The following is a 12,436-nucleotide window of genomic DNA, read 5'->3' as shown; positions in this document are numbered from 1 at the left end:
TTTTTTGTAAAGTGTTTGACATATGGCTTTGAATCTTTTATCACTTGTTTAGTATAATAGTCTCTATCTGTAGGAAAGAGAACATAACTCTGTCATCTATTTTGGCTGAATTATGGTCCTTTTTGGATTTTGAAATTGGTTCTGTTTTCATACAAGTCCATGTTTTGTCAAAACTATTTAACATATGGCTTTTAAACTTTGAACACTTGTTTATCATTATGATTTCCATCTGTAGGCAAGAGTACATAACTATTTTGACTGAATTATGGCCCTTTTTGGACTTTGAAATTGGCTCATATATTGCCATTTAGTGCAAGACTTATCGAAATCAAAGTAATACAGGAACATTGTTTGTCTAATCTATTTATTCCTTTTGTCTGAATATCCGTGGAAATATTTTGACCCCATTCTTCAATCAATTCTTCGAATAGTCGAGCGCGCTGTCATCAGACAGCTCTTGTTATTAAGGTTATAAGAAGTATAGTAGGCGCAACTTGACCCCGATGGTTGACCTTTGTATTATAATACATAATGAGGCACAACCTATTATTGAAAATGTGTGTACGTGAAACACGAGCTGCATGTGAATGTGGAAATATAAATTTGTGAAATTATAAATTAGTGTATTGGAAAGTTTTAACTGATAAAATGTAAGTATACATACTTGGATAATGCTCTGTAAACAAACTAATTCCATATAAATATACATTGCTACCCTAACCACCCTTTATTTCTACAATGAAATAATCGATATGAATAATCAGCCGAAGGTCAACCATCGCGGTCAAGTTGCGACTACTATAGGTACAATCTGACTAAAGTACATCTCCTATTACGCTACGCATAGGATCTGACAACGAGCTATTGATGGCCTCGTTCTGACAACCCTTCAGTTAGCCAATCAAAAGCTACCTTACAGCATTCTGCAAGCTTTATAAAGCCTTAGGTTTTGATATCAACAATTTTTATGTCGAAAATTTCAGATAGTTGATTAGCTCAGTCGGTAGAGCACTTGCTCTGTAAACGAGAGGTCCCAGGTTCGAGCCCTGGATTAACTATAAATTTTTCTTACTCTTTGACATTGGAACACGTTATCTGATTGGTTCAAACAAAAATAGATTTGCGAAAATAAAAATAGCAATATTGGAAATCCAAAATATACAGAAGACAAATGTGAATGGGTCGTTCTCAGATCTTCGTTTAGAAGATCAAGTACTTTAGTCAGATTGACTATAGGTATTACAAATAAGGAAGATGAACAACTGTGTTATGATAAGCGTATTATGCTTGTAGGAGTTAATTCCCATTATTTAGCACAATAATAGTACTAAACTATGGCCTTATTATGCTGGACACAATTAATTCTACCTTTGCGACCAGTATAGGTCTTGATCGGCCTGCACATCAATGCAAGATCTGCACTGTTCGCCATTCAGTCAGAATCTTTTTGGAAAACGTCTTTTAATCACTCGAAGCTGCTGTCCGAATTGAAAGAATAATTCATTACGGAAATTTAGCATGGTAATGATTAAGGCTTTACACAAGTTTGTATTATGCTAATTGTACAAAATAACTCATTTTGTAATCACCTACTTAAAGACTATTTCATATATAATATGCTAAATGCTGTAACCCACTTTTGAGAAATAAAAAAAATGTTAGAATGATAAAATAGCAAAACTCTACATTTTCCACGTACGCCTTTTATCATGTTTCACAAGGATGTGATGTAGAATTTAAAACAAAGACAGACTAATTTCTCTATTCTCTTTCATAGGAGAAGCAATAAGAAAATGGCGGTTTTGCCTGGCGGAGACACACAACCCTTTCGAACATCTGTTGGAGACGGTACAGCAGAACACTCAACTGAAGTGAAAATAAAAAATGATAGTCATGAAAACAAATCGAAAGTAACAGAACTTGAGCAAGATAATAGGTAAAAAAATATTCCCTACAGTACAGTTCTTTTGTTCACGATGACAGTACTGCTTTTAGATATCTTAAACACTTTTCATTACTAATGTTTTGTCAGTTTCCTTAAGAATGTAGGATTTTTTTTCTACAGTTAAGAATTTTTTCGTACTCTGTGTGCTAGAAGAACATTATTTTCTAAGACAAATGAAAGGCATAAAAAGCACAGGTCACCGCACATGTTTTATTTCATATAATATAGGGCATTTCTTCACCCATTGTTTGAGAATTTCTGAAATTAAGTAAAACTGAAAACAAATGGTGATATCTTATAAAACATGTAATATCCCACTTAGTGTTATAGGCATTCAGGCCATACAGGTCACTATAAATACATGGTGGTATCATCATTATATAAACATTTAGCATTATATAAACATAAATGTCACTAACAAATCTCTTTCATTTTTACACGTCGACATAATTACCCCAGCCACTTTTTTACAAGTTAAAAAACAATATAATTCTACATAAAAGTCTGTTGTTAAGATTTTAAACATATTTTACTATTTTAATGACACAAAAGAATGATTCAAAATAGAAAGGAAAAGAAATGGTATTTATATCAGAAAAATATCAGTACCAAACCTGATCTACTTAAATAGATATCTGAAATTATCGACCCCTACCCCATTGTGCATTTTACAGCAGCTTAAGACAAATGCTGGCTAAAAAAGTAAAAATAAGGTGTGTAAGGGTATTTAATAAGGGAGGATCTAGAGCCCAGTATATACCTGGTGTAGGACGGCGTATGACATCAGCGTACTCTCATAACATTGCTGCTGTAGCAGCCATAATACATGTTCCCACTTCTTCAGTTGGCATTTCATCAGGAAGTGTTCATGAAATGCTGATCGAAATTAACGAAGGTGTGTGCAAGATGGGTACCATATCTTAGAAAAAAAAGCTCAAAGGGTGAGCTGTTGCAAAAAAAACAACATCTAAATATCTATTTAAAAACTGATAAAAGGAGGTTTAATGAACTTCTCTTGGGGGATGAGACATGGATATTTTATTTCTAACCTTTAGGGCAGATAAACAACAAACAGCGGCTAAGGAAAGAGCAAACACGACCAGTTTTCGCAATAAAAATCAATAGTTGCAAACATGTTCTTTACACAATTTTCTTCAATTGCAAAGGCCCTGTTACGCAAATACCCAGTGCACCCAGCAAAGCAAATCTATTACTTGAAAGTTTTACAGGGACAAGGTTCCAAAATCATTTAGAAAAAAAAATTTTAACGTCGCCCACAAACTGCTTCACGGGGCATCTGCTTTATTCATGACACTGAATCAACAAACAAAAGCAATATAATTATACAGCAGTATTTACAGGACCAGCAGATCAGGCAATTACCACACCCTCATAGAGGTGGATACTTACGAGGGACTGCGTAAGCTATATGCTTAAATACAGAATTTTCTTTGTCTTAAATTTTCTCAATGCCTCGCGTAAAATTTAAAAAGCTGATCTGTTTCACGAATTCAGTGGATGTTTGAAATATAACGATAAATCATGTTTGTAACATTCACTACATATGCTTCATTTTTACCTTTCGTATTTCCATATTTTGGCGTTACCATACATGCGCGCTTTACGTTGGGCGTACAACTTGATGTTTCGCAGAAATTGCAGATGAAAGCAATATGTCAGTTAATATTAAAATGAACCCATAGATGTTCAAACTAGAAAGGAAAAAGTACTTAATCGCATTAATTTACTGGAAACCCTTTTTCACCATTTTCTAATATGGAAAACTTAGTACAATATTGCTAAGTACTTTAGTAATCAGACCAGTTGGCCCTTGATCCTGATGGGATATAAATGCAAAATGCAAAATGTATAACATATATAAGGAACATAGAGCATAATTAAGCAAACAATACTAAAACGCTTGGTTTAATCGAATAGGTGCATAGATATCTCAAGGATAGGATATCCAAATGTGCAACACCACTTACACTCGTGACAACAGTTTGTAGACGTGAAATGTAATTTAATACATGAAATCAAACATGTAGAATATTCTTATCACAGGAAAGAAGAAGCAGGACCAGCAGTTAGTGTTGAAAATACCCCGATAACATCTCAGAGAACAGAATATGAAAAGAAATATGAACAAATGGGGTAAGAGCATACCCATATTTTGTCCAAAAAATAAAAGTAATGTACAGGTTAAGAAGTCTTTTCAATACAGATTGGGCATTCGCACAAATTTGAAGTACTCTTTAGTTGAACCAAAAGTTAATTTTATATTTCCAGAGAACAATGCGAAAAAACTGCACAAGATGTTCAAAGCAGAGACAAAGAAATACAAAAGCTACATGATGATATTGCTTCAAAAGAAAACGAAATCAAAAGGCTCAAACAGTGAGTGCACTTCCTTTTGCATTATACGATGATGGGAAATTACCAATCGCGTTAAAACAAAGGAAGTTTTAAACTATATTCAACATTTTTAATCTTGATGTTTGATCAACCGCTTAACCTATGATCAAGTAAGCCGAGCAGTCTCTCACGTAGATACTTATTCTGTCGGTTTAGGGTATCACTAAAATGTGAAACTTACAATCATTGTAGTGATCACAGTGATATTTACTTAATATGCTAATACATTGTATGATGAAATATACACTTATGTCAGAATATGCTTATAAATCGCGATCATAGGCGCATATTTGTCAACTTATATAGAAATATTTAACTGTACACGAAACCCTCCGTCCTAAATTCGTGTAAGACATTCGCGAATTCTGCCATTTCTTTTAATATTTAAATCTGCTCATTCAATTGTGTGTGTTTTTTTTATAATTTAGCACAGCTTTATGCAATGAGTATGCGCATTTTCTAGCACGAGTTTCCTCATTTTTAGCTCACCTGTCACAAAGTGACAATGTGAGCTTTTGTGATCGCGCGGTGTCCGTCGTCCGTCGTCCGTGCGTCAGTGCGTCCGTCCATCCATAAACTTTTGCTTGTGACCACTCTAGAGGTCACATTTTTTGTGGGATCTTTATGAAAGTTGGTCAGAGTGTTTATCTTGATGATATCTGGGTCAAGTTCGAAACTGGGTCACGTGCCATCAAAAACTAGGTCAGTAGGTCTAAAAATAGAAAAACCTTGTGACCTCTCTAGAGGCCATATATTTCACAAAATCATCATGAAAATTTGTCAGAATGTTCAACTTGATGATATCTAGGTCAAGTTTGAAACTAAGTCAAGTGCGGTTAAAAACTAGGTCAGTAGGTCAGATAATAGAAAAACCTTGTGACCTCTCTAAAGGCCATATTTTTCATGGGATCTGTATGAAAGTTGGTCTGAATGTTCATCTTGATGATATCTAGGTCAAGTTTGAAACTGGGTCACGTGCGGTTAAAAACTAGGTCAGTAGGTCTTAAAATAGAAAAACCTTGTGACCTCTCTAGAGGCCATATATTTCATGAGATCATCATGACAATTGGTCAGAATGTTCACTTTGATGATATCTAGATCAGGTTTGAAAGTGGGTCACGTGCCTTTAAAAACTAGGTCAATAGGTTAAATAATAGAAAAACCTTGTGACCTCTCTAGAGGCCATATTTTTCATGGAATCTGTATGAAAGTTGGTCTGAATGTTCATCTTGATGATATCTAGATCAGTTTCGAAAGTGGGTTATGTGCCATCAAAAACTAGGTCAGTAGGTCAAATAATAGAAAAACCTTGTGACCTCTCTAGAGGCCATATTTTTCATGGGATCTGTTTGAAAGTTGGTCTGAGTGTTCATCTTGATGATATCTAGATCAAATTCGAAAGTTGGTCACGTGCCATCAAAAAGTAGGTCAGTAGGTCAAATAATAGAAAAACCTTGTGACCTCTCTAAAGGCCATATTTTGTATGGGATCTGTATGAAAGTTGGTCTGAATGTTCATCTTGATGATATCTAGGTCAAGTTTGAAATAGGGTCATGTGCAGTCAAAAACTAGGTCAGTAGATCTAAAAATAGAAAAACCTTGTGACCTCTCGAGAGGCCATACTTATGAATGGATCTTCATAAAAAATGGTCAGAATGTTCAACTTGATGATATCTAGGTCAAATCGGAAAGTGGGTCACGTGCCATCAAAAAGTAGGTCAGTAGATCAAATAATGAAAAAACGTTGTGACCTCTCTAGAGGCCATATTATTCATGGGATTTGTATGAAAGTCGGTCTGAATGTTTATCTTGATGATGTATAGGTCAAGTTTGAAACTGGTTCAACTGCGATCAAAAACTAGGTCAGTAGGTCTTGAAATAGAAAAACCTTGTGACCTCTCTAGAGGCCATACCCTTGAATGGATTTTCATGAAAATTGGTCAGAATGTTCACCTTGATGATATCTAGGTCAAGTTCGAAACTGGTTCACGTGCCTTAAAAAACTAGGTCAGTAGGTCAAATAATATTAAAACCTTGTGACCTCTCTAGAGGCCATACTTTTCATGGGATCTGTATGAAAGTTGGTCTGAATGTTCATCTTGATGATATCTAGGTCAAGTTTGAAACCGGGTCAACTTCGGTCAAAAACTAGGTCAGTAGGTCTAGAGGCCATATTTTTCAATGGATCTTCATGAAAATTGATCTGAATGTTCAACTTGATGATATCTAGATCAGTTTCAAAACTGGGTCACGTGTGGTCAAAAACTAGGCCATTAGGTATAAAAATAGAAAAACCTTGTGACCTCTCTAGAGGCCATATTTTTCATGAGATCTTCATGAAAATTATTGAGAATGTTCACCTTGATGATATCTAGGTAAAGTTCAAAACAGGGTCACGTACCTTCGAAAACTAGGTCAATAGGTCAAATAACAGAAAAACCTTGTGACCTCTCTAGAGACCATATTTTTCAATGGATCTTCATGAAAATTGGTCAGAATTTTTATCTTGATAATATCTAGGTCAAGTTCAAAACTGGGCCACATGAGCTCAAAAACTAGGTCACTATGTCAAATAATAGAAAAAAAACGACGTCATACTCAAAACTGGGTCATGTGGGAAGAGGTGAGCGATTCAGGACCATCATGGTCCTCTTGTTTCAACTAAACACAACAAACTACGATAAGTCAGCTTTTTGTATTTCCTGTACCAGAATGAAAAGACGCAGAGGCCTCCGTGGCCAAGTGGTCGCTTACCTGGAAACACTTGTCCCTCACCGATTTAGATTTGAAACCTCGCTTTCGGTGGCTTGCAGAAGGTCGATTGTTCTTACGGGGTGCCTGCATATGCCTGTAACAAAGCCTAGGGTTTTTCCCCACCATCAAGCTGGAAAAGACGCATTCTAAACTGTGTCGTTGTGACCCTAAACAAGCAATCGCCATTAGAAGACGATAATGTCGTTTTAACTATTTATATGAAAACTGGACTAATTAAAACAGTGTAAAAGAGAGACAAAAACGAAAACATGGCTGTCCGATTATGACGTAAATAGTGTCGGCATTTTAAATAGTAATGCCAGTATATCCCACACTTAAATGTAAAGTTCTAAACTGCGGTTTATTATTCCCCCAACTCCAATATAACGCCTTACAGACCTCTGGAATGTGAATTTTTTGTCCTTGGCGGCTGAAATTTTCCAGTTCAAATTTAAAGTTCTAAACATTTATTCCGTTAATTTACAATTCATAACGCTTTTTTAAAGAGAAATCTAATTCTCGCCATGGCTAAAACTTAAAATAAAATAATACTGGTCGTAAAATACACAGTTATCGCAACTATTGACAATGCTACGACAGAATGCTACCTTGCCATCTTTGTGCACACAAATATAGTTGTTTCCTTGGATGAATTCTAAGAGATATTATATTGTACATATAGACGTAAGTACACTTGATCTATATTAAACTAACAAAGACACATGTTAAAAAAAGATACAATTACTGATTACATCGCAGAAATATCAAAGAAGGTGATACAAAAGAAAAAGAGTTGGCAGAACTTAAATCAAAAGTCAATGAAATGACGGCTGTTGAAAAGAGGATGCAACAAGAAATCAAGAATAAGAAAAGTGAAATTAAAAAGTTAGAAAAAGAGGCTAATGAGGAAGTGGCAGATACTATGGACAAAATTGACACATTAAGGAAAGAGAAAGTCGTTGCTCTTGCGAAAAAAGATCAAGAAATAAAAAAGCTGGAGGAGGAAAAAGACCAACTTCTTCTAAGGTAAGAATCATATTTCATTTTGATGTGTGGGGCTAAATGACAAGTAACATTTTATGAGCACTTTGCCTATAAATTTCATCTAGACCACTTGCATTCATATGACATGCAATTAAACTTGATGTACAAATATTATTACCTTATCGCACAGCTCTACGTTATGGTGTAAAATGTATATGTCAGCATCTACGTATTTAAGTACGTGTAAACCTTCCCTGCCATATTTAATATAGATACGTATGTCAAAAGTATGTCTAATTGTCCTCTTTACCATTCCACTTCCAGTGTAGGGTACACATGGATATTACCAGCGGATAAGATCTTAATAATATAGCCTTTTATGACAATTTGTTTTACTTTATTCTCCAATTACTTTCATTTCAATACATACAATTTGGAAGAAAGAAGAAATCAATACAGATCTAAACAATATGAATCAGAAAGGAAACGTACGTAAAAGACCGTATTGGTTCTACTTCTAATAAGTAGAAGTCACCTACAGCTTCTTTCAATTCTTTCAAACTTTGTCTTTTAGACTGAGTGAAATGGCAGGCAGGCGACTCACAGATAACAATCCAAATATAGCAGATCTTAGCGATTTAAACAGACCAACAAAACTGGCAGAAAAATACGCGGAGTTGTATGACAATGAATGGACTGATGCGTTCTCATATCTGGAAACTCTTGATGTATATAAAAGCTCTGACACACAAGTGATCTATGCTTTGATGACAATGCTTACAGTATGTCATGTTACTATAGTACACAATATTTTTTTCCTATTATAAATATGTTAATAATCAGAATGACAAAAATATATGTATGACACTGAATCTATGGCAAATAAAATCGAAACTTTCAAAAATCTTCTGATAAGACAAACCCAGTCAACCCGGGGTCGAAATCTTAAAGAAACAAAGACTTGGACTTCCAGAGCTTATTAGATAATGTTTTTGATTTTACAGTCGCATTTTACCTTATATTTTCATTTTTATGTAAGTTAACAATGCATTGATAAATTTCGTGAAAGTTTAAATCAACGCGTCTATGATTACAGCAACATTATATCTAGCCACATGGTAATATGCTGCTTTAGTTCCATAAGGCTTTTAATTATATGATAAAAACAGATAAAGCAGCTGTCAACATAGATGTTATGTAGAAAATTACTGCTTTCAATATAACACAAGGACTTACACTGTTAGAGCTATATTAGTGAGAGGTAATCACAAACGTGGAATGGATTCAATATTTTGTTCTACTATTTTATTAAAACCTTTGGTAAATACAATAAAGTAAAATAATTATCGAAAACAGGATTTAACTGGAAATAGACATGTTTTATGTAGATAAGAAAAAAGTGACAGCAATGTTATAAACACATACATTATGACCCTTTTATACCGTTCAACACTGCTTGAGGAATACGAAAGTTTTTAGCAATGGCTATTTTCCTATTTCAGACTGCGTACAAAGTTTCTTGGAAAACAGCTGACCGACAACTAGAGACTTTACGCAGTCTTCTAAATGAGTTTCACGGGGTAATGCAAATTGATATAATCACTTAGTCTACTTTATCTGTTTCATTACACTCGGTTTTCATCTTAGTTTAAAGTTTTATAGAGTCTCGATTAACAGAAAGACTGAATTTTACACTGATTCCAAAAATCAAATTTGTAACGGTGAGTTTTTCATGAATTTATAAACAGTTGATTGAGTGCAGCATATAAAACATTTATTTACAGAATTCGACAAATCGAAATCAGCAAGTAAATGACGTACTAAAACAGCTGAAAGATCATAGGAAAAGAGCCATTCAACCTAGTAACGAACTTTCAAAGGTAAAATACACATAATGAAATAGATGTTAAAAGCATTAATTTTTATTTTATAAAAATTTAATTTGCTTGACACGGTTTGTTGTAAAATTAGTTCATATACGTTTCATCATTACTTCAACTGACTACTGCCAAACAGTCGTCTAGCGATTATGAATAGCAGGCGCTATCAGAAAACAGTGTTTTAGTAAAATGTTACGTGCAAAGTTAAAAAGATAAAAGATCCAAAGTATACAGTTAAAATAAGTTATCATAGTTATCTTAGGTGTACATCGCAAATGACTGTTTTCAGAACTACGCTCAATCAAGTGAAAACTGACACATTTATTCGTTGATTCCTTTTTCATACATAAGGTTTATTTATTGGTATCTTTTGAATATGCTACATAGCAATAACTATGGCTTCATTATTATTTGTGCCATAGAACAATAGGCACACGAACTTACATTGAAACTAAATAAGTCTATGATAAATAGTGTAGTAATAAGACCATTATACATTCTTTGTTATTCGAGTGTCCAATTAGAAATTTAAAAAAATCGCCAGAAAATAAATGTTAATGTTTACAATTTTCATGATGTATGCCTAAATGCAGTATCAAATATAACGAACTGGGACAACATTATATAATTAATAAGGACTATATGTGTGTTTTTATTGGTACAAAAAAAAACATGTAAGTTTCTTGACTTGATGTACGTTCTAATTTCTGTGGTTCTACACATTATCGTGTTTTCATTTTATTAGCATTTATAAATTAATAAATGATCATTAACGAAAATAACGTTTTTCATTTTAAATTTTCTCTTCAATGAGGGTTGTTCCGAAATAATTGTTGTTGCAATGTACCCGTAACTATCGCACCCTTTCAGACAGGAAGGTGTTGTTTACCTATGAAAGATTTTAGTTTATTAAAGTATATCTTCTTCGCTAGTTTGCGCCATTTGACCATTTAAATGTTAATGTATTTGTCAGCCTATATGAAAGTCGTTGCATTACTTTGTTTCGTTGGTCACTCCTTAGTCGCCTTTGTTCTTAAACTTATTACCAATATTAGCACTTTGTTGTACCAAAGCAATCGTTTTGAAACAATATGTGCATGTAAATCTTAAAACGTTCTTAATAGTGTGAGACAGTTTACACTCAGTCAGGTAGGTCGGTTGGGTTCAAGTAGTAACTAGGGTTTCCAGTAAGTCATTTTGTTATACAATTTTTCAGTCACTCCGAATCGTTTAGAACTGATAATTTTCAAATTTAAGGAATACAGAATGGAGATTGAAAAAGACTTACCGAAACTCGAGCCTAAGGTGTTTGATTCTGATGCTTTAAAATCTTATCTTCAAAGATGTCTGGAGTTGTGTTGGTTGATGGTTATACAAGATCCACCAGTTTATTTGAATTTGAAAGGCTCAAAGAAAAAAGAACCCTTCGATAAAAACATTTATAAAGAGTATACACAATCTGGTCCGTTTGTAAAATATATTGTTTGGCCGGCTGTGTTCTTGGAGAAGGGCGGTGCACTTCTTTGTAAAGGTGTTGTGCAATGTGATAAGGAGTTCACTAGTTCCCTTCGTAAACTAGAGAAAAAAGGCACAGAAATTAGAAGGCACTCATCTTCATTACGTGTATCTGGAGATCAGCCTTTAACCGCAGTTTCTGCTATAGTTAAAACTGGTCACATCGAGGGCGTGGGAACATATATCGCAACTGACGACAGCCATTCCGAAAACGAAAAGAAACAAACAATTGAGAGTACAGCTGCCACTGCGGACTATTTACAAGGACAAGAAACAAAACTGTAAAATTTTGACACAGAATATTACATTTTGAAACGATTGATGACAACGTGTTGATCTAAAATATGTTCATTTATTAATACCCTGAAAATGTATGAAACCAAATATATACAGATGTAGAACGACATAATCAGAGCTAGAATATCTAAAGAACACACACGCACACTCGCACGCACGCACGCAAACACACACATACTGTCTCTTTCGCACGTGCTCGCACAGGTACATGCAATTTTGAGTCTTTCATTCGCTTGTAAATATTGCATGTGAATAAAAAGCAATAAATATTATTTTTAACTAAATCTGAACAATTAGTTTATCTGATCAAATTTAGTTTCCAAAGTACAAACGTATATGTAACAATATAAAATTGAATGCGTTTCAGCAGTTACACAAGTTCATTACGGATTGCAGAATGAATTAGATCTTTTTATTTTATGTCTATTTTTATCTTCCAATCAATGAACAGGAATTGAATATAACTTAGAGTGTAGAATTCTTTGATGTGAGGAAGCTACCCAGCTGACTTACAGAAGGTGGGTGGTTCTCTCAAGATGCCCATTCTTGCTGAAATAATAGCTGGAGGGGCACCAAAGGTCTTCTTCCACCAAGTCACCCTATGACCTATAACTGTGCATATTATCAGCAACAACAAAAACACGTG

At 34.3% G+C, this 12,436-nt stretch overlaps 1 protein-coding gene across 1 annotated transcript in view; it reads left to right on the top strand.

The window, feature by feature from the left end:
- Positions 1-12,210, top strand: part of LOC128557337 (uncharacterized) — a 39,831-nt gene extending 27,621 nt beyond the window's left edge. The window contains exons 10-17 of the mRNA XM_053544629.1: positions 1,778-1,936; positions 4,010-4,099; positions 4,235-4,342; positions 7,874-8,140; positions 8,673-8,880; positions 9,601-9,678; positions 9,883-9,978; positions 11,236-12,210. Coding sequence (XP_053400604.1) covers positions 1,778-1,936; positions 4,010-4,099; positions 4,235-4,342; positions 7,874-8,140; positions 8,673-8,880; positions 9,601-9,678; positions 9,883-9,978; positions 11,236-11,778 — 1,549 coding nt within the window. The 3' untranslated portion in view covers positions 11,779-12,210. The remainder of the gene's footprint in view (positions 1-1,777; positions 1,937-4,009; positions 4,100-4,234; positions 4,343-7,873; positions 8,141-8,672; positions 8,881-9,600; positions 9,679-9,882; positions 9,979-11,235) is intronic.
- Positions 12,211-12,436: the final 226 nt, after the last annotated feature.

The sequence above is a fragment of the Mercenaria mercenaria genome, chromosome 5 (genome assembly GCF_021730395.1).
Source record: "Mercenaria mercenaria strain notata chromosome 5, MADL_Memer_1, whole genome shotgun sequence".
Classification (NCBI taxonomy): domain Eukaryota; kingdom Metazoa; phylum Mollusca; class Bivalvia; order Venerida; family Veneridae; genus Mercenaria; species Mercenaria mercenaria.
This window is presented reverse-complemented; position numbering and strand designations above follow the sequence as displayed.